Source organism: Hermetia illucens, chromosome 4 (genome assembly GCF_905115235.1).
Source record: "Hermetia illucens chromosome 4, iHerIll2.2.curated.20191125, whole genome shotgun sequence".
Taxonomy (NCBI): domain Eukaryota; kingdom Metazoa; phylum Arthropoda; class Insecta; order Diptera; family Stratiomyidae; genus Hermetia; species Hermetia illucens.
In genome coordinates, this window is record NC_051852.1 from 155529978 (window position 1) to 155553837 (window position 23860).

Sequence of the window (23860 nt, forward strand, 5' to 3'; positions counted from 1 at the left end):
TTAATAGTTACACCATAACCATCGAAAAGGGCACAATAGTACTTTAAGGACGCGATGCGGCTTTTCCTTAACAGAAGATTGAAAATCAATGTCCATAACATTACATTTTCATGAAATCAGGCCACGAATGCAACTTCAAAAATTTATCAATTACTAATTATCCATACCACTAAATACTTCATTATAGAGGAAATAACTTTCAGATAAAGATAAGTACATAAAACAAATGATTGCCTTATCTTTTGTCTGGACAAGCAAGCCGATGCTATGTGTTTATATTGCAACTGATAATTTCCGAACCATAGCTGTTATCAATATAAGCAATATCAACTAATATCACTCTTCCGTTCTTTGAGCCCCATTGATAATGCAATTCTAAATAAACAATTTGATTACTGGGTGAATCCCCCACTAATAAAGGTGGCAAACCTTAACTTCTTTTCAATCTGCCACGATCTGAACCAACTCTTGGAATGCCAACTGCAGCTCATGAAAATTGAGATTGCTTTGAACATGCAACGTGATTGATTCATATCGCGTATTGCTTGGATGTGTAAAAATATGTTTGAAATTTAAGCAAATGCGCACAGCGTAATCGACCGACAATCTGATAATAGATATCAAATTTATCTGTTATGATTATAATATAAATTAATCGACTTTTTTGAAGCTTATTTCACATTGGGGCATTGATAAATGGGGGCAAATTATAAATGAGAAATTCTAAGAAGCAAATATCTATTCTCGGATATTGAATAATATCTTTCACTGGAAAAAAATTCTTCGTTATCTATGACAATCTTTTGTCTAAAAATATGGTCACTTGGGGTATCAAACGAAAAAGTTCAATCAGACCTTTTTAGAACTGACCTATGTAATTTTAAATACTATATCAGTGAGAACGTAGGTAAACTGCGATAAGGCTGAGATTGGCTTCATATTGTATATATTCGCCATCTCATCTGCCAAGATGTCAATCGGCATTATTCCAGAGATGACGAATGCTGCATCATCCGAGACAGTCCTGAAGGCAGATCATACCTTCAGGGCTATTCTATAGACTGCACTCAGTCTGTTAGTGTTAACTGACATCCGCAACGACTTCCTCCAAACTGGGGTCGCATAGAGCATGATTGAGGTCACCACCCTGGCTGAAAGCAACCTAGACGTATGCCGTGGCGCTCCCATGTTCGGCATCATCCTGGGCAGGGCCATACTAGCAGTGGATGGTTTATCGCAAACATACTGTACGTGTTGCTTATAGCTGAGCTTCCTGTCTATCACCACCCGCAAGTATTTGATGGTCGGCTAGGAAGTGATGATATGATTCTCGATTCTAATACAGGCGTAATTTCTCTTCCGACGCTTAGTGATAAGGACCGTTTCCGTTTTTTCCTCCGCAAGTGTCAGACGAGAGCTCTCTAACCAACATTTAACAGCACTGATTGTCTCGCTTGAGTCTAACTCAGCATCTTCGAGATGCTTTGCGACAATAACCAGCGCAATGTCGTCAGCGTAACCCACCACTGTGGCTTCCTCCGGAAGGGGAAGGCTAAGTACATCGTTGTACATGATGTTCCACAGTAGTGGACCAAATACGGAGCCCTGCGAGACACCCGCACAACGTACTCCTGGGGTCCGACATCAGTGTCGTACCAGCGCCCCCTTTCAGTTAAATAACTATCGACGATAGCGAGATAGGCGGGAATAACACCCTTCGCTAGAGATTTGCGTATTAGATTACAATTTGTCGAATTGAATGCATTTTTCACATCCAGGCTTACTACCACGCAATATTTGCTGGTACTACCCTTTCCGTGGATTGCATCTTCGGCCAAGCCAGTAACCAATTTGATGGCATCAATGGTTAATCAGGTTTTACGGAACCCATACTATCGATCTGAAGGCCGCCTTGGCTCTCAACAACCGGGAGTAATCTATTATAGATTGCCCGTTCTAACATTTTCCTCACAGTGTCCAAAGACATATGGGTCGGTATGAGGATGATTCACCTGGAGGTTTACCAGGCTTAGGCAGAAGTACCAACTTCTGCCGCTTCCATACTGCTGGAAATATTCCCTCAGCACGCTTCGAACAACTCAGCAAACATGTCCGGGCTGGATTTCACGGCAACCTTAAGGGCCTTATTCGGTACTCCGTCCAGGCCCGGCGCTTTATTGTCGCCTATTCTACTGCAGATCTCCAGCAGCTCGCCTCCGGTGTCTGGCGGAATTGCCATCACATTCAGAGGTGGTTGAAATGTGTCGGTGCTTTCCTCTTGCTGGGAGAATAACCCCTGGATGATTTTCAGTAAGAGGGTGGGACACGTGATCTGCGGAGATGAACGGCCTCTTAATTGTCCCATCACGATTCTATAAGCACTCCCCCCACGGGTTTACGTCCGCTTCTGAGCATAGCCCCTTCAAGCATTTCCTCTTGTTTCGCTGAATGGCGAGTTTGAGGGTCGCCATTGTGTGTTAAGTTTAATGGGGGGTCGCCATTTTGTGTTAAGTTTAAGGCGGGTCGCCATTTTGTGTTAAGTTTAAGGCGGGTCGCCATTTCGTGTTAAGTTTAAGGGGGGTCGCCATTTTGTGTTAAGTTTAAGGCGGGTCGCCATTTCGTGTTAAGTTTAAGAGGGGTCGCCATTTTGTGTTAAGTTTAAGGCGGGTCGCCATTTTGTGTTAAGTTTAAGGGGGGTCGCCATTTTGTGTTAAGTTTAAGGGGGGTCGCCATTTTGTGTTAAGTTTAAGGGGGGTCGCCATTTTATGTTAAATTTAAGGGGGGGGGGTCGCCATTTTGTGTTAAGTTTAAGGGGGGGGTCGACATTTTGTGTTAAGTTTAAGGGGGGGGTCGCCACTTTGTGTTAAGTTTAAGGGGGGGTCGCCACTTTGTGTTAAGTTTAAGGGGGGGTCGCCACTTTGTATTAAGTTTAAGGGGGGGGGTCGCCACTTTGTGTTAAGTTTAAGGGGGGCGCCACTTTGTGTTAAGTTTAAGGGGGGGTCGCCATTTTCTGTTAAGTTTTGAAGGGTGTAAAATTTTTTTTCATAAAATGTCATGTGGGATATCAAATGAAAGGGCTCAATTAATACTTTTCGAATCTGATTCCATATTTGATATCGGGTGAAACTTAGGGGAGTGAGATCTCAAAATATGACCATCAAAAAGTGTAACAGGTCTCATTCTCAGAACCTATTCAACCAAAAAATCTGAAAAAATTCACAGCGGGAAATCTAGGCCTCAAAATACATCCGGTACCGATATCTGCACAAATAAAGTTAATAATAGTATATTTCAACCCCCATTATGTCCTTCCCAGAAGTACAAAAATGTACATTGAAATTTCTTATATAATGAATACAAAACCTTCATACCCGAAGCGCATTTGAAGTTTCATCCGGCATTTGTCCATGTGATTGGCACTTAACGAAATTCGATGTAGATTGCAATTATGCATAGTGGAATTCGATGCTCTGGCATGTGTGTCGATTGGGGTTCGATGCTCTGGCGCGTGTTGTAGGAATATGTTCGAGGAATGATTCCGTAACTCATGCGCATGTTGCTGCAACATGAACTCTCGGAGTTCGATCGAGTTCAAGGTAAGCGTAGCGGCATGGGGACCTGTTTTTAGGTGGACAGCTGATCAACGGCCGGTGGGATTGGAAATTTTTTCGCGATCAAAGCAATGGATGATAAAAGTTTTCCAAGATTTTGAGATTAAATCACATTTTTTTTTAGTAAATTGAAGTTGTCACGAAAATATCATGACATCAGGGTTTCAATTCGAATGAATTTTTAGAGAAAAAAGTTAATACCGGAACTTAAAAATTACGCTGTTTTTGCTGGAGCCGTTTAGAGTGGAGCTATTCAATCGTGTACGTTTGAAGTGGTTTCTTGGTCTACCGAATTTCAGCTTCGGGCATTGGATTCTTCTAATATACTGGCTTGAAAAATGCATTACATCCTCGTAATAGGTAGGTGGGGGGGGGGGGGTAATAGGTGGGTTTTTGGTAAGAGAGTTGGCAAACGCTGGGATTCGGAAAGGAAGTTGGCGAGCAAGGGGATGGATGTCGTGGAGGCGTAGTCGGAAAGTCGGGGAAGTAGTTTTATGAGCTAGCGATGCACAGTTTTTGATGCTGTGACGACGGGCGATCTTTTCTACTTTATTATTACCAATGTGTGCTTTAAAACGATGTTAATCAAGTTTTGGGTAATTTGTGCAGGTACGTGAGGCGAAACACGCAACGAGACGCAGCACTTAAAAGACGATGTGGAATCGAAAAGGAGCCATTAACCGAAGAAGAAGAAAGTGGAATATACAAAATCAACTGCAATGATTGCGAGATGTTCAACATTGGCCAATCAAAACGCCTCATCACAATGAGGTTCCAAAAACACATAAAAGAAGTAGACAAGGGGGAAAGACGAGGAACCAACACGGTGCGATCATTGGTAGCTATACACGTCATCGAGAAGGGCCATTCTTTAACGGAGCCAAATCTTTGGCTGGTACAACAAATGAATAAGTTGCACACCTTGGACGTATGGGAGAGCTTTGAAATATTGTGAAAGGATACGACAAAATTGATGAACAGAAATGAGAGGAACTGTGAATCGAGACTAATTAAAGAAGTTCCCGACAAATATAGGGACCGCACCACTCACTAATTATTGATAACTGGTGGTCATTAACGCAAAAATCATAAGATCACCATCTTTACCTGTATGTGGACCTTTTTACTTTTTACAATCTGTATCTACATATGCATGTTTGGCTTTTAACTTTTGTTGTTTAAAAACAGAAAAACTTCCCAATAAGTTTAGTTATTAACTGGCTCCCATAGCTAAAAGCCGTAACGAACGTACACAGGATATCGAACACTTTTGTTGCGCTAATGACAAGAACGGTACTTACTTTGCTTACCAACCGTCGAGCCGCAACGGATAAATGGCGAGAATACTTCGAGCAGATTTCAACTGAAGAATTTGCTCATCCTCCACTTCCACAAACATTGCCGACATTTAGACCAGCTCCACCAGTCAGCGCAATTGAAGTCGAGGAGGCAATAAAACGAATGAAAAGGGGGAAAACAACAGGACCCGACGACATCTCATTTGAGCTCTGGAAAGCGAAGAGCTGGAACTCAACACTGTGGCTCAGTGAATTCTTTAATCGGGTTATTCAGACAGGAAGAACAAGATCTGACTGGCAAGAAAGTACCACTGTTCCAATGTGGAAAAGGAAAGGTAGTCCAGCAAAATGTTCAAATCACCGTCCGATCCGGTTATTTTCCCATACCATGAAAATTTTTGAACGCATTCTTGACAACTGTATTCGCCAATTCGCTGAAGTAACCGTGAATCAAGCAGGATTTGTCAAGAACTGTGGAACTACTGACGCAATACACACTGCGCGGTTACTCATGGAGAAACACCGTGACAAGCATCGCCTCCTTTACATTGCATTTCTGAATCTAGAGAAAGCGTTTGATCGGGTGCCACACAAACTCATCTGGTATACTCTACGACAACACTTAGTGGCAGAAGAACTCGTGCGCTGGGTTCAATTGCTCTACCACGATCCGAAAAGTAAAGTTCGAAGTATGGCGGATGTATCAAAACCACTTCGTGTCTCTGTTGGTGTTCATCAAGGAAGCGCCCTCTCACCACTCACAAAGTTGCGAGAGAGGCGCCTTCGGTGGTATGGTCACGCAATTTGTGCTAACGAGAACTCACTTGCCAAGATTGGTCTGAACATCGAATAAAAAGCCTCAAGATTGCACCCAGATCAGGCATTCGATAGAGCCAAATGGCGAAACCGATCACGACGAGCCGACCCCGCCGCTTGTGAACGGAACAAAGACTGAAGAAAAAGAAGAAGATATATGACCATATGCCACGTGCTGCATCACAGTAAAATTTCAGGGGAATGACAAAAACGATATTCACTAAGGTTGCATCTTGTAGCTAATGTTCCTTCTTATTATCCGTACAAGGCATGGAGAATTTCTTCTACGGTAGTCGTAAAAGGCTTCAATGAACGATGAAATTTTTCCTCAAATGTCTCGATTACGCTGATATCCTTTCCGCTCTCTCACCAAGTCTGGGACTCCGGGATTGGATGGGGTTCCGAACAAAGCCCTGAAATTGCCGGCTAAAATCAAATCCGCATGGTTCATAATCATATTTGAATCATGCATGATGAAAGGAGTGTTTCCCACTCAGTCCAGCGGGCGCTGGTAAGTGCTGCGCGGTGGTGTCACTGGATGCCAGGAAGTCTTTTAATTCGGTGAACTGAGATTGAATTAAGGGCAGTTACCTCTCGGAGAGACTTCTTCGGTACAAGACGGACCGAAGGAATATGTTGTAACAGCAGGTGTTGCCCAAAGCTCCATACTGGGACCCGCTGTGGAACATGATGTATGACGGAATGCTCGGTCTTCGCATGTCAAAGGAGCCAACATTGATTGGTTTTGCAGACCACTTGGCGGTGGTAGTAGTTGCTAAACACCCCCAGGACGTAGAACTGTATGGAAGTGAAACCATTGATACCATCAAAGCATGGCTTCAAATGGTGAAACCGTTATCACAGAGTTGTGTCTTTGATAAATTAGCCAGCGTTTAACAAGTAAATACAATAGATGAAATACCTCGGGAAATCTGGCCATCCCCCACGGACGCAAGCGGAACTTCACGAGAAACTTTGCTGTGGACCTTCCAACCAGGGCAAAGTGGAAAACCGGCGGCGTGCTGCAAGACTATGACACAGTATTCTTTACGGACGGATCAAAGATGGCCTATGAAGTCGGCCCACGGATTTTCTCGAATATACACGGTGTATCCAAGTCGTATGGTCTTCCAGGTTTCGCCAGTGTATTCTAGGCGGGAGTACTGGCGATATTGGAAGTCTGTCGATGGTTGGAGCATACCCTACAACTCGCATTGCCGAAGCTGCGGAGAAGGAAGGGAAACCCTCATGCACTTTCTCTGCGATTGCCCAGCTCTGGCTAGAGTCAGGCTGCGACACTGAGTTAACCATTCTTTGGGGACCTCAGAGAGATTGGCTTATCTTTTGTCTGGACAAGCAAGCCGATGCTATGTGTTTATATTGCAGCTGATAATTTCCGAACCATAGCTGTTATCAATATAACCAATATCAACTAATACCACTCTTCCATTCTTTGAGCCCCATTGATAATGCAATTCTAAATAAACAATTTGATTACTGGGTGAATCCCCCACTAATAAAGGTGGCAAACCTTAACTTCTTTTCAATCTGCCACGATCTGAACCAACTCTTAGAATGCCAACTGCAGCTCATGAAAATTGAGATTGCTTTGAACATGCAACGTGATTGATTCATATCGCGTATTGCTTGGATGTGTAAAAATATGTTTGAAATTTAAGCAAATGCGCACAGCGTAATCGACCGACAATCTGATAATAGATATCAAATTTATCTGTTATGATTATAATATAAATTAATCGACTTTTTTGAAGCTTATTTCACATTGGGGCATTGACAAATGGGAGCAAATTATAAATGAGAAATTCTAAGAAGCAAATATCTATTCTCGGATATTGAATAATATCTTTCACTGGAAAGTAAATTCGTCGTTATCTATGACAATCTTTTGTCTAAAAATATGGTCACTTGAGGTATCAAACGAAAAAGTTGAATCAGACCCTTTTAGAACTGACCTATGTAATTTTAAATACTATATCAGTTAGAACGTAGGTTAACTAGGCACAAAATGTACGCACAATGTACAGTGTAGAGATCTAGGCATTGGTAATGCGCGGCGGTCAGCCCCCCTTAATTAGTTATGACGTCTAAAATGGGTGGTCTCATATCCGCGTATATCACCAATAATATAGCACACACCACAGGTAAAACAAAGTGTTCTTTAACAGTAAGTATTTTTACAGTTTTGTGTAAAACGAAACCTTAGTAAAATCGGTTTACTGTCTGTCTGCCACACGCATTGTAGTGACCGCTGCTTTGCGACGGGAGCGGAATTAATTTGCTCAAACAATGCATTCCATAATGCGCAATTACTCTAACTTTCGCCGCAGATTGTACATTCTTGAATGCATTCGGGCGAATTGTTCTTGACAGAAGGGAATGATTTGTCGTATGCGTAGGCGCAGTGCGCGAGTGGTCAAAGGGTAGTATAGGTCCTAGGGCGAAACGTGGATTTGTACCCACGATGGAGCATAAAACCTGGAAAACGCCTGCTGAACCAACACCTCTACTACCAAACCCTATTTCCACCTCCAAATGGTGACCGCTGGGAGCTCTTTCTTAATGAAAAGCTGCAGACGGAGAAGGATGAAGGCAAGTCTCCCGCACCTAAAAACGTACCAACTGGTTCTCCAGGTTGAGGGTTGGATAGGGCTGACTATCCTACACGAAAAACCGAAGTTACGAAGCCACAACAGGAGCCTCGAACTGGACGGATAACACAATGGTGAATCCGGCAACGACAAAAGAATAACGATTTGCGCATTTTCTCATGGAACGTGCGCTCCCTGTACTGAGATGGAACTGCCAAGCAGCTAGCCGATACCCTGTCCCAATATAGGAGTGATGTAACAACGTTACAGGAAATGCGTTGGACAGGGACCGGTTTCCTGGAGAAGAGTCACTACACCATATATTATAGAGGGCCATCCAGTAAACCATGTGCACGGAGTAGGTTTTTTAGTCAGCCAAAAAATTAAACCAGCTATTATCAGCTTTGAAAACATAAGCGGAAGACTATGCACTCTGCGCTTGCGAGACAAATTTAGAAATATAAGCCTCATTAACGTTCACGCCCCAACAGAGGAGACTGCAAAGTCGGAGAAGGATACCTTCTACGAGGCAGTAGAACGAACACTTGAAGCCTGTCCCAGATATATCAAAATCATACTTGAGGATTTTAACAGCCGGACGGAGCCCGTATTCAGGATAAAATGCGGCTCAATAGGTTACGGTGGGCGGGTCACTTAATCCGTATGGATGAGGATGATCTAGCCCGGAAAGTCTATAAGGGCAATATCTATGGTAGAAAAAGAAGACGTTGCAGAACCTGCCTGAGATGGAGCGATGGCGTAGATCAGGACGCCAGACAGCTTTTAGGGATATCGAATTGGTGGACATCAGCGCAAAACCGGAACGTCTGAAGTTCCTTATTAAAGCAGGCCTAGACCGGATACCGGTTGTTGCGCTGCTGATGATGATAATGATGCATAAATAAAGATGAAACGAGCTCTCACAGCTTATGAGCCTTGCAGACGGATCTTTGCCTCGACTCAGGCTTTATACGGTAATGTGGATATACGTTGCTATCATTAGGCCAATGTTCGTTTATGCAGCCGTAGTGTGGTGGGTGAAGGTGAGATGAAAAGGTTTTCACCGTAAACTAGCCGTACTGCAAAGAACTGTGTGTCTGGGTATCACTGATGACGAAAAGAAAACTGGGAAGTCCTAGAGAAATGCGTGGTGGGATATACGGAAGGCTCAAAACAGAACAGGGTTCTGGAGCCAGAGTCTACCTCTCGAATAAAAACGAGAAGTGGGCTACTCTGGGTACCTGGTCACTGTGGTGTAGAGGAAAATGAAATCTCGGATGCCTTAGCAAAAGAGGCTTCAACTTTCCCCATGCCCGGACCGGAACCAGCAATTGGAGTGTCAGTAGCATTGGCTAATGCTGCTATCGAAAATTGATAACAAGCTCCCCATGACAGGTGGCGAAGCCTTAATGCTCCTAAACACAAAAATTTTCCTGTGAGAACCAAACAAACATACTGCAAAGGTTATCCTGTTGAAAAGCAGGAAGACTTGCAGAAGTATTGTGTGTTGGGAATTATTCAAGATGATACGTGTCCCTCCTGTAATGAGGAAGCGGAATCCACGGAGCATTTCCTTTGTGAATGCCCCGCCTATGGATGCATCAGATCTTTTGTGCCTATCAATGGACCCGCTTTAAGTGTGGCAATTTGAAGAGTATTTGCATGCTTATAGCCTTCGCAAAGACAATAGGTAAAGTTATCCTAGAACGCGGGGGGTCTTTTAATTCGGAGAACTGAGATTGAATTAAGGGCACTCTGGCCAAACTAGGTGTTCCTGGTTACTTACCTTGGATAATCGAGAGTTACCTCTCGGAGAGACTTCTTCGGTACGAGACGGACCGAAGGAATATGTTGTAACAGCAGGTGTTGCCCAAAACTCCATACTGGGACCCGCTGTGGAACATGATGTATGACGGAATGCTCGGCCTTCGCATGTCAAAGGAGCCAACATTGATTGGTTTTGCAGACCACTTGGCGGTGGTAGAGGTTGCTAAACACCCCTAGGACGTAGAACTATATGGAAGTGAAACCATTGATACCATCAAAGCATGGCTTCAAATGGTGAAACCGTTGTCACAGGGTTGTGTCTTTGATAAATTAGGCAGCGTTTAACAAGTAAATAACACATCGTTCAATAAGTCCCGGGACTAGCGTAAAAATAGCGCTAATAATGTCATTTATATAACAAGGTTCAGAAGTACCAACCTTCAGATAAGATGTGTCAAAATTTGATGTAATTCGAAACATAACCAAGAAAGCTATAGTGATTAAACTGACGCTACCTTTGCAATCGTGAAAAAATCGACCAAAACGAGTTTCGTGTGTTGATAAAACATTGTTTTCTAATGTTCAAGCTCAGCAATGGCTTGAAAAACGTTATCCGGACTCTACTCCGTCGAAAACAACCATTTGTCGGTGGTTTTCGACGTGAAACGCGGTCGTGCTGATACAAATGATGCGGAAAGTTCGGGTCGGCCAAATGAGGGAGTAACTCCCGAAAACACCAAGCAAGTATTGAAAATCGTGATGGGTGACCGCAAAATGAAAGTGCGCGAGATAGCTAAGATGGTGAACATATCAACTGGTAGTGCATTTACTATTTTGCACCAAAAATTAGCTATGAAAAAGGTTTTTTCCAAATGGGTGCCGCGTTTGCTCACAATGGAACAAAAGCAACAACGTATCAATGATTCGGAGAGCTGTTTGGCACTGTTTACTCGCAATAAACAGGATTTTTTTGCGTCGATATGTGACAGTGGACGAAACATGGATTCACCATTTCACTCCGGAGTCGGCAGTCAGCTGAATGGCGTACGACCGGTAAAAGCCGCCCGAAGCGTCCAAAAACACAACAGTCGGCCGGCAAAGTGATGGCGTCCGTATTCTGATATGCGAATGGTATAATTTTCATTGACTACCTTGAAAAAGGAAAAACCATCAATAGCGACTACTATTATACATGGTGTTATTGGATCGTTTGAAGGCCGAAATAGCGAAAAAACGCCCACACATGAAGAAGAAGAAAGTCATCTTTCATCAAGACAACGCACCGTGCCACAAGTCAATCAAAACGATGACCAAATTCAACGAATTAGACTTCCAACTGCTTCCTCATCCTCCGTACTCGCCGGATCTGGCCCCCAGCGACTGATGGTGATCGCTGCTACTGAGGCTCATTTTGAGTCAAAAGGCAAATCGTTCTACAAACATCGCATTGAAAAGTTAGAAAAGCGTTGGAATGATTGCATAACCCTTGAAGATTATGTTGATGAATAATAAAGAATTTTGTCGATAAAATGTTATTTTCATAGTCCCGAGACTTATTGAACGATGTGTTACAATAGATGAAATACCTCGGGAAATCTGGCCATCTCCCACGGACTATGTCATACGCAAGCGGAACTTCACGAGAAACTTTGCTGTGGACCTTCCAACCGGACAAAGTGGAAGACCGGCGGCGTATTGCAAGACTATGACACAGTATTCTTTACGGACGGATCAAAGATGGCCTATGAAGTCGGCTCGCGGGTTTTCTCGAATACACACGGTGTATCCAAGTCGTATGGTCTCCCAGGTTTCGCCAGTGTATTCTAGGCGGAAGTACTGGCGATATTAGAAGTCCGTCGATGGCTGGAGCATACCCTACAACTCGCATTGCCGAAGCTGCGGAGAAGGAAGGGAAACCCTTTTGTACTTTCTCTGCGATTGCCCAGTTCTGGCTAGAGTCAGGCTGCGGACACTGGGTAAACCATTCTTTGGGGACCTCAGAGAGATTTCTAGCTGCAGGGTCGGGGAGCTGCTTTCCTTCGTGAATGCTACGGGCTGGCTCTGAAGATCCGAGCCAGCTGGACTCTGCTCTGCCTCCCATAACAACAGTCACCGGCTTAGGTGGTATAAAAACGGCGCATCAAAGCGCTAATTGGGCTCCTCGGAGCGGCCACTGGTACCTACCTACAATAGATAAATTCCCTCACCATGTACTCTATTTTCTTATATTGTGCCTTATCTCCAAGAATCATATTTTTCTCATCTCATGAATTAAAAAGCATTGCCCTTGTGGTTTGTTCTAATTAGCCAAGATAATCTCATCCTGGCTATCTTGCTCTCATGTGCATACGTTGCAGATTTTCTTCTACCGAAAACCTTACAAAGGCAGAACTCAACCATAGGTGACTCGATAACTTTTCAACTGGAGAATCCACTCCTATGATAAAACAAATGTTTCGTGATGCAAATTACTTCTATAGTAAAACAGCGCAAGATATTGTTTGTTTGTTAGATGTAGTTTTATCAGATCGACGTTCAGGAAAATACAACACTTTCTGGGCAGTGATCATGACCGTGAAGGTCGGGAAACGTAATTGGATTTTATATAACAGAGAGCGAAGTAAAAATCACTATAAAATCTGCCAAGAGAGCCAACATGCCTGATATAAGCACTCCCCCCCCCCCACAGACCATAGGGTTTTTATCTATGTTACTATCAACAACTATCTCGCACAAAGTGCAGCAGGTTCCAATCAAATATTTCACTTAACTCTAGTTTTTCAGAGTCAGCTTCATTTCTCCGAAAAACTTCCAAATCAATACTACTGCCAACCACGCTAACCGCAAGTTTATCTAAATATCTGAGTGCATCTGAACCTATTTCACGTGCCATATAATCACAACAATTTTGCAACTCTCTAGATACGCTTAGCGAATCTTAGCCAGAAGCTTACAGAACCTGTCCAAGTCTCACATCGGATTTCGGGGATTTTTTCAGTTTTGGGATGACCAACAATTATCGCAGCTTTTTTCCTCAAGTTTTTTGGTGCGCTGGTCTCAGTATCAGATATTCTGACGATCTGTTTCTACTCATTAGATGGGATCCCGACAGCCAAGACTAGCATCTGCATATACTTTGTCTAGCACATATGCTAGCCCCCGAAACACGTTCCGGCTCCCATAGAATTTCCAATGAATCACTGCAATGAGCGCTGTTGTGCTGCTAACGATTTTTTTTATGGTTCTGACATTGTTCACATTATATTCGTAGCTAGACATCTTTTAATAGAGCTCTCTGCGTGTTTACTGAAAGCAGCTCCACAATTCAAATTTATTTGCGGTAAACTGCTTAGTGGCATTTTCTAATATTAGAAAGATCCGCGATAATGTATCTGTATCTGATGCAACGCGGCGTTCATCCAGGCTAACTAATCAGTTTGTCAAAATTGTAATTTGTAGCTAATTCCAGTTATCACTTGCAAATGAATCATTGCTGCCTGACAAACTGGTTTGCAAAAGAAAGAGCAATGTTATGAAATGCTCCCTCGCGTGTTATCAAGAAAATGCCACACGCCAGCATAAAAAATAGTAAATATACTCTTTGCTTTGTTTGGTGCTGATCCCAAAAAGGTTGCATCATCACCAACAGCACAACAATCGGTATCCGATCTAGGCCTGCCGGAAAAGTGGTTGCACTTCCCCAAAGAAAGTCGCTTCGTGTTCCTCTTCTTGGAATCAAGCAGTGCACTGCAGGATAGACTGACACGGAATATAGCCCCCTGAAGCCAACCTATCTCTCTAGGAGGATCTGCTGTCTCTCCTCTAGGGCAATGCATGGCTTTTCAGGGGCCAAGCCTCTCGTCTACCAAGACCGTTAGTGAGTGGTGGTAGCCACACCCTGTACGAGATGATCCTACTATTAACAAAACACTACGGATCTTGACTTGGGAGTCGATAACACCTCCCCAATCCAAGGTGTCACCCGAACCGTGCCCATTGGATAGTTTGAGGTGGGGGTAAATAACTGTATTTGAACGAAGCCTCACTGATACCTAGTCGCCTCAGTGAGTAAGTTAGACCTTACCGTGCTACGGGGAGCTATGGCACGGTGGACCTACTAGCCCCCATACTCGTGGGAATCAAATGAGTACAAGCAACAAAGAAAAAAATAAAGCGGGGCCCGGTACCATACACGAACTGGTTAATCAGGCGGAGGCACATTTCTGAAATACTGAGAGCCAAATGATTACACCCAAGAAAGGAGAAGTTGGGACATCAAGCAGTGGATCCCAGGTGAACATTGGTATACTGCGAAGACAACAACCAATAAACGCCACTGCTCAAAAAGCAGGGACGAGTAAAAGCACGTCTGAGATAAATATATGGGACGTCAGAAAGGAAACAGATCTCAGTGGCGCAGATGCTAAATTGTACCTGCGCTATCTGAAGGAAGGCTTGACACCAGAAAGGGCTCTTAAGAAGGCTCAAGATAGCCCTAAGCCATCTTTACCGGAGCCAAGAAAACGGTGAGCAGCAGAGATTAGCCCGCATGAAGGGAATGCTCCTAAAAAATCCAAACCTGAACCCAAAGGGGAAGAAAACCCGGGCAGGTCAGGGGCGAAGGCAGGAATCAGGAAGCCCGCCATTAGCTATGCTAGTGCGATCAAGGCCATTCGACTGGCTATTTTGCCAAAAATGTTTCCTGAACAAATACTCACTCGTGAGGAGCAGGAAACCATCCAAGAGCTTGTCACTCAGATGTGCAAGGGATGGACTGCGAAACTTCTGTTCACCGGGATACCAGGTCTGCAGAATGGATTAGAACCATAATTCCTAAATTGCCAGGCTGAGAAGAGGCAGAACTGTCAAATGTGCTGGAGATGATATACCAGGAGCACACATGGTGACAGTTTTTCTTCTAAAAGCCGCGAGGAAGACTCCATACGCGACTATGGAGAGTCTTCAGAAGCAAAGTGGAGGGAAAGGGTAAACTCCTCACGATCGGGGTACAAGACCGATCCCTCGAGGCAATCAAAGCTCGGAGTTACCATATCAACTATCGATTTGGCAACATACCTGTACATGTGCACAGGGAAAAGCCGAGGAAAGACACCTCAGAGGAGACACCGAATGAAAAGCATACCGAGGTCCCGAAGAAGTCTCGAAAGCCATAGAGGCGGAAAGGACTGGATCAACTAGTGAATTAGACCTGCTACCCAGTGAAGAGCAGAAGCTGGACGACCTAGACTTAGGACTTCTAGGACTCAGGGTGGACAGCGACGCGCAGGAACGCGCCGTGTCGGTGGAGGAGGGCGATACTCCGACAGCAGAGAAGAACATTGGAATAGTACTGGCTCAGGAGCTCTGGGTGTACTAGGGGCAAATTCGCGGTCTGCAGAAGGAGGCATGCAGATAATTTGGGATTCCACTTGTGAAAAGCCAACAGCTTGCATAATTCTTAAGCGTAATTTAAAATATATGTCTTCCAGTGTGCCTAACCGGGGATCTTGTGACTATCCAAGTATCATTGGATGCCGGGAGGAGCACTCGAGAGGCAGTCATGGCATCGGGATACTTCCCAGGAGACGAAATCCGGAACAAGTCGCAAAACTGGTGAAGTATTGTGAAAAGAGGGCGCTACCACTTCTCTTCGACTGCGATGTCAAGGCCCACCACGAAATCTGGGGAAGCAGCGACACCAATCGAAGAGGTGAATACCTTCTTGAATTTATTCTTAGCTATAAGATAAAAATATATAACTTAGGGAGCACTCTAACATTTGTGACCAGCACTAGACAGGAGGCATTAAACATAGCTCTAAGAAATACTCTAATGAACGGGCTGGTCACGAATTGGAGGGTGTCGTATGAGCCCTCTATGTCTGATCACAGAATAATCAGATTCGACAGGGTAACTCTGAAATAAAAAGAATAATAAGGAATCCCAGGAGAACGGATTGGGAATCCTACGTAACGCACCTGAGAAACAACATGGCCCATCTTCAAGGGGGTGGTGACATCAGGAGCGAACTGGAACTAGACACAGTGGTAGAAAATCTCAACACAGTCGTCATTGACTTATGGCTTATGAGGACAACTGTCCGACTAAGACAGTTAAGTCTTCAAGGGATGTACCATGGTGGAAAAGGAACCTGGCCGAAAACGAAAACTCTTCAACCGGGCAAAACAAACCGGGGACTGGACTGGCAATATCCTCTGTCTATTTGAAGAAAGAAAATGGGACATCTACCGAGAATGAGGAGGAGAGGGTGCACCTGCTCCTCAGAACTCATTTCCCGGTGTCCTCCCCCAAGGTGGCAGGCGAACGAATAAAAGGATAAGCAAGGAGAACTGAAAACTAACAAAAAAGGTATGCTCAGAAGCTGGGAACTTTTAAACCACTCAAATCACCCGGAGTAGATGGCATTTTCCCAACACTAATCCAGAGAGCCCTAGGAATCATCTTAGAATCTCTTCTGAGGGTGGCAAGGGAGAGTATAGCACTACACATACATACCAAGGACATGGAGATCATTTTCACCCTAAATTTTTCAGACCAATTTGCCTAACATCGTTCTTACTCAAAACGGTGGAGGAGGTCATAGACAACTATATTAGAACTAACGTTCTAAAGCGTAATCCGTTACATCACTGTCAGCATGCTTACCGGGCGGGACCGCCAACTGAAACTGGTCTGTATCAGCTGACAGATGTATTACGCGATGCCATAGAAACAAAAAAGGAACATTAGACAACACATCGCACACAGAGATATAAGACGCCCTGAGCCGCAAGGGAGTGGGAAACACCCTGGCTTTCTGGATAGGCAAAATGCTAGAAAGCAGGCAAATAGAAGTACCGACAGGTACAAACTCTATTGTCATGAACACTACTCAAGGTTATCCCCCAAGGTGGGGCACTATTCCCGCTTATGTGGAGTATGGTAGTGGCAAATATGAAGACACCCTATGTGATAGAATCCAAAGTGGATTAAGGGTTACTAGTGCCTGGTACAGGAAGGTGGAACTGCGGATCAATCCAGCCAAAACCACCATTCGCTAGGAGACGTAAACTTGATCACCTGAGAGCCATAAGATTACGTTAGACCAAAAATTACTCTGGAAGGCACATGTTGGAAAGCCACGGGGGCTCTAATGACTTGTAGGTCTATAGCAGGAAAAGAATGGGGTTGCAGCCCGAAGTTACCGCTTTGGATATACACTGCAATAGTAAGACCAATGATTACCTATGCGGCGATAGAAAGAAATACTCCTACATTGGATTGATAGTATCGTTATTTTTTCTACAGCCCTTATTGAGATTAATAGTCTCAGCCGGTTTCACTCAATTCCGTGCGCGGAGTTCAGCTATGTACAATTGGATGAGACGCATTCTTGAACAGATTGAAAAAAAAAACAAGTCAAGCCAACAACTTGCTAAGATTGTGCTCTATATTACAGCCTACATCACTGCATTTCGTGGTACTAAGATGAACAGATATCGGTATGGAAGGTATTTCGGTGCCCAGGCACCATATAGTGGCAGCCTCTTGATGTTTTTCAGATTTTTCGGTTTGGTAGTTTCTGAGAATGGGTCCGTTAAAGAAATGATCACTTTCGAGCCCCCGCCCTCCCCATCTTTCCATCAAATGTCAAAACTAAGACCGGTTTCGAAAAGTACAAATCGAGACCTTGATATCCCACATGACTATATTTGTTGAAATAAATATTACACCCCCCTTTTGCATGTATGGGAACCTTCCCTTAAATTCGACATAACAGGATGTAACTCACTGTGTGTGTCGAGCGTTCAGTTTCCACCTTTCCACCAAATTTTGTGTCAATCGCTGCAACAGTCTCCGAAAAAAATGCGTGCGGCAGACAGACCTGTGAGGAGTGGCCAGATCTCCCATCAGGCATGATCCCAGCTGAGGAATTGGGGCATACCTATTGATGCGTAAATGTGTGTTCATGCACTTTTCTTTTCTCAATGTGCATGGGCTAGTGTTTGCTCATCTCTGGTGCGTGGACCAAAATGGCTATGGGAAGGACACCCAGAAAATAAAACCAACATGGACAAATTGAGAAGGAGTAAAGTTACGATGCTGGGGCTCGGAACACCAGTGCCGGCGGCTTTTGGGAGTGATCAAGCGGCATCCCGGCCGTCGATACCCCTCGACCGCAGTGCCTCGGTGGTGAACAACTTGGCCACCGTGGCAGTGTATTAGATTTGGAGAAGGAGGTGTTCAAACGAAGCACAACTGTGCCAAAAATACCAATTGCAAAGGCAAAGGATGGCAGGCTAAAAAGAGATAACTGGCCAAAAAAGATGATTTCTACACCCGTCGAATCTGAACAGGTACTCCAGCAGCAGCAAATTGGTCCATTCAGGAGAAGCTCATCAATTTTACGATCCCCTCCAATAACAAAACCGGCAAAAGAGAAAACTCATGGGAGCTTACAATTGAAAAAGGTGAAGGAGTCAGTAAAAGGAGTAATCTGGCCAAGACTCTTCGAGAACAGAGCTCTGACCTAAAAGAACTACCTTTTATGCAGCTTGGGATTAAAATAGTTGAGCTGTCCAAATTCATCAAGGACAAGCACAACGTGCACCAAGCCATTAAGAACATGGTGAAAGCCATCAGGGTGCTTTTCAATAGCTCCCAGGAAGAAGTAAGAAAGCCTATGGAAAAGCCGGACATCCTTGTCCCAACAGTATCACAGGTGACCTAAGTGACACCAAAGCACAAGGTCATCGATCTTCGATCATGTAAGCGAATGCGAAACAAAGAAGGGGAAGCTTTGGATAATCCAACCGGCACCAAAAAAGGAATCTTGACCAGTCCAACAAACGGAACTAAATGTTCAGAAGATCGCACAAAGAAGAAACAAGAAACCAAAGGTGCGAATTCGCCCGGAGGCAATTGTAATCTCCAGCAGAGGACATCTAACGTATGCGGAGATACTGAAGAAGGTGAAATCTGTCCCCGACTTAAAGGATCTAGGCGGAAATGTCAGCAAAATCCGTAGGACGCAAAAGGGGATCTGGTGTTTGAGCTGAAAAAATCCAGCGTGGGGAAAACTAACGGCTTTCGTGACCAAGTTATAAACTCACTTGGGGAGAATGTCGCGGTTCGTTCCCAAAAATATGAGATCTATATCCAGTACAAGGATCTCGATGAGGTAACATCCAGAGAAGAGATCTGCACTGCCTTGAAGCAACAATTCAAGTTGGAGGAATTCAGCGAAGAATCTATCGTGAACCTAAGAAAAGCTTATGGCGGTACTCAAACGGCCACAATGCGACTGCCAGTGGGGTCAGCGTAAAAGTTGTTGGCCGTGGGGAAGGTTCGGATTGGATGGGTTGTTTGCCGACTAAGAGAGCAGATTTCTTTAAAGAGGTGCTTCAAATGTCTAATGTTTGGGCACTTCGCGAAGGCATGCACTAGCGGGATCGATCGGTGCGATCGTTGTCGAAGATGTGGGGAGAAAGGACATATTGCCAAGGAGTGCAATAGAGACCCCAAATGCATTTTGTGTGAAGGAAAGGAGGGACGAAATAACCGGCATATTGCTGGAAGTGATAAATGCCTGGAATTTGGGAAGGTCTTAGCTGCAGTGAAAAAATGAAGTTAATACAAATAAACCTCAATCAATTTAGGGTCGCTCAAGATTTGATCTCAATCATTGTAGGGTCGCACAAGATTTGCTTAGCCAGACCACTTACGAATCCGCGATGGAGGTTTCCGTCATTAGTGAACCGTACAGAAATCTCACACACCCCGGCGGGTGTACATTTTTTTTTACCAAATATAGTCATGTGGGGCATCAAATGAAAGGTCTCAGTTAGTACTTCCGAGGCCGGTCCGAGTTTTGATATTTGTTGGAAAGGTGGGGAGTCGAAATTGATCATTTCTTTAATGGACCCATTCTCAGAAACTACCCAACCGAAAAATTAATCATCAAATGTCAAATCAAAACCTTTCGTACCTGAAGCGTCCAGCTTCCGGTTTCCCGACCTGTAATTTTGTTGCACGAATGCAAGAAAACCTTGAAATCGTAATCAGTCGCCATTAACGCCACATTTTCTGGATTATCGATATCATGGGAAAATTAAATTTTAACCTAAATTGCTAAAATTTATGCGTATATTATCCAATGGACAGCAGTTCACTCGTATATGTGACTGAAAAGCTTTAGAAGAAAAATTAAACTTCAACTCACCGTCGAGTCATGATCGTAGGCACCCAAACTCCGATTATTTTCCTGAAGAAAACTCTTAAACTTTCGCCTTATAAAGATTTTCGAAGCAACTCGATTGTTCAGGATAAATCCATTATTATAAAGATACATTACGAAATCTCCGGCCAGCTCTGCAAAGACGATGAATCCAATTCAATTGTTTTTCAATCAGGATACCCTGGACAAAGACAACATCTAAAACTTACCCCGAGTGAACATTTTTATTCCCTTATTATTTCTGGTGGACGAACTAGATTGAAGTATTCAGCAAGACACCCGCAAATAGCCACTATATGCACTTTGGAAAAATTGCAATCTGACGAGAAGACAATGTGACAAGCAACAAATATAACCAAAATTTTCAAAAGTTCCACAGAAGCCAACAAAACTGCACTCAGCACAAGCAACCACACCGACTTGCATTCGAATCGCGAATAATTTGAGCCAGCGCTGTGCCTGCCGCTTACATTTATTAGCTCAAGCAGGCAGCCCTGCATTCTGAAAAGTGGAAAACCCATACATATAAATACATGGAAAGCTCCGATAGCTGCACGAAACCCCATCAGCACCAACACATGAATTGAAATTCACATTATCCGGGGAAACCCCGCATAAATGATTGTGACGATTGCATCACTTACAAGCTCACAAGTCGCAAACTTTCAGAAAAAAAGCTAATCGTAAAGTTGCTTCTTTTGTTCATCTAATGGCTAAATTTAGTAAGGCGGAATGGAATTGGGGATAATTCAGTTTAGTGACTAGCTAGTCTTTTTGCGTGTAGGAAAAATCCTAATAAAATGTAATTCCCCAAATTTAACGCTGTTAGAGAGGTATCTATGTATGCATTATTATTCTGTTAAGGGAAAGTCGCACCGCGTCCTTGAAGAACTATTGTGCCCCTTTCACTGGGAATAGTGTACCTATTGATCATAGTATCTCAAGCAGGCTTGTAACCGTTAGGAACTTTAGTATGTTCCCTACTTCCAGATCTTTCAGCTTTGTATCTGGTAATAAGTGTTCTCCCAGATGTCTCGACCTACTTTGCACAAGTGCCGGACACTGTCCTAGGACGTGTGTAGAGGTTTCGTCCTCCTCCTCACAAAACCTGCAGGCAGTGTCCGTAGATATCCCTAACTTCCCTAGGTGATAGTTCAGCCGACAATGACCTGTGAGAATTCCCACTATGATTCGGAGATTCTTTTTATTGAGGTTTAAGCAATCCTTTGTGCGCCGAGTGTATTCAGTCTCTTAAGGCATTCCCATACCAGTTTAGAGTTCACCTGGTTCACCTTGATCGCTGCTTAGCTATCGGTGAGAATAGCTGTATTCTGCCCCCTGTAGTTCCTTTGCAGATTAAAGGAAAGGAAAGGAAATTTGTCTATGGCGTATATTTCCGCCTGGAATATGCTAGTGTACCTGCCCATTGGCTCCAAATACATTTTCCTTGGACCAATGACACCGGCACCCGCTCCCTCTGCTGTGAGGGATCCGTCAGTGTACCAAGTAATCAGTTGCTGGTTTAAGCCGTATGTCCCAGCCTCGCTCTCCCAGTTTGCCTTGTTACTCCAACGTGTTTCAAACTTCTTATCGAAGTGAAACCTCGTTGTCATGTTGTCCCTCGGTATCAGTAATTCGGGATACCGCCTAGAAAGAATATCAATCTTCCTTCGATTTGGGCAGCTCCCCGCCTCACTCATACTACCGGTCATCCTGAATATTGATCTCTTTGCTTGGATCTGTATGTGCAGATGGAGTGGGGTTAATCCCAGAAGGACCTCCAGGGATGCCGTTGAGCATGTCCTTGTGGCGCGGCAGGATTCGCAGCATTCGAAATTTATTTCGAATGTTGCGAATGCGAACAAATAGATGGTGGCTGCGGCTGCGTTGATGGCGTCTGGCGCTGCGGTGATGGCGTCTGGGGCTGCGGTGGTGGTCGCGGCATCTTTGGCGGCAGCGGTGGTGGCTGCGGCGCCTGTAGCGACAGCGGTGGCAGCTGCTGCGTCAGCGGGGCTGCAGTGACGGGGGCGGCTTCGACCCCTGTGGCGACGGGGGAAACGACTGTGGCTGCGGTTGTTCACGCAATTATGGTGCGTGTTCCGGGGTCACCAATATGTGCTATTTGTACTAATCTGCTTCACGATTTCCGAGTGTAATTCCAATAATTTACGAAAGGAAACAAATAATAGCAACACTTTTTAACAACACGAGCGATCCGTAGTTGTTTTATGCTAGAGGCAGAAGAGAACGATCTGTCTTCATGTGTTTCTTTCTGCCCCCAACTCATGGCACACTTTCCTCGCTAGTCCTCCACTCCCGTGGCGAGCCCTACAAAGTGGAAAGTTCCGCACCATCTATTTGTTCGAAATTTATTTCGAATGCTGCGAATCCTGCTCGAATGCTGCGAATCCTGCCGCGCCACATCCTCATTGCCCCACTGATACACACGCAAGCCAGCCTTTGGAGCTTATGTAATTCCCTGGCTTGTGTGCTGAGTTCATTTCTTTCTGCCCAGATTACAGCCCCATAGGTAATCCTTGGCCTTATTATTGCAGTATATATCCAAACTAGTATCTTCCGGCTGCAACCCCATTTTTTTCCTGCTATGGATCTGCAAGTCATCAGAGCCCTCGTGGCTTTCCGACATGTGTCTTCCAGAGTAATTTTTGGTCTAACGTAATTCCCAAATATTTGACCTCTGTTTCTTTTTTCACCTCCATCTCATGTAATGTTATGGCTCTCAGGTGATCCAGCTTACGCCTCCTAGTGAATGGTACTATGGTGGTTTTGGTTGGGTTGATCCGCAGTCCCACCTTCCTGCACTAGGCACTAGTAACCCTTAGTCCAGTTTGGATTCTATCACATAGGGTATCTTCATATTTGCCCCTACAGATTAAAACAATGTCGTCCGCGTAACCCTGGACTTGTATTCCAGTATTTGTTAACACGTCCAGGAGTTCATCTACTACCATACTCCACATCAGCGGCGATATTACTCCACCCTGTGGACAGCCTTGGGTGGTGTTCATGATAATAGAATTTGTACTTGTCGGTACCTCTATTTGCCTGCTTTCTAGAATTTTGCCCATCCAGAGTGCCAGGGTGTTTCCCACTCCCTTGCGGCTCAGGGCATCCTGTATCTCTGTGTGCAATGTGTTGTCGAATACTCCTTCGATATCCAAAAACGCGCACAGTGCAATTTCTTTTGTTTCTATGGCATCCCGTAGTACCTCTATCAGCTGATACAGAGCAGTTTCAGTTGACCTTCCTGCCCGGTAAGCGTGTGGACAGTGAAGTAGGGGATTACGCTTTAGAACGTTAGTTCTAATATAGTTGTCTATGACCTTTTCCACCGTTTTGAGTACGAACGATGTTAGGCAGATTGGTCTGAAAGATTTAGGGTGAAAAGGATCCTTTTTACCTGCTTTCGGAATAAAGACCACTTTTGCCCGTCTCCATGCCCTTGGTATGTAACCCAGTGCTATGCTCCCCCTTACCACCCTCAGAAGAGACTCTAAGATA

At 44.3% G+C, this 23860-nt stretch overlaps 1 protein-coding gene across 4 annotated transcripts in view; it reads right to left on the reverse strand.

Annotated features, from left to right (window-relative positions):
* The window catches only part of LOC119654315, a 56249-nt gene extending 35486 nt beyond the window's left edge, over positions 1-20763 (reverse strand). For all 4 annotated transcript variants that reach the window (XM_038059641.1, XM_038059640.1, XM_038059639.1 and 1 more), the window contains exons 1-2: positions 20548-20763; positions 20324-20472 (exon numbers count right to left, since the gene is read on the reverse strand). In XM_038059641.1, the coding sequence (XP_037915569.1) occupies positions 20324-20472; positions 20548-20560 (162 nt within the window). In that variant the 5' untranslated portion in view covers positions 20561-20763. The remainder of the gene's footprint in view (positions 1-20323; positions 20473-20547) is intronic.
* Positions 20764-23860: the final 3097 nt, after the last annotated feature.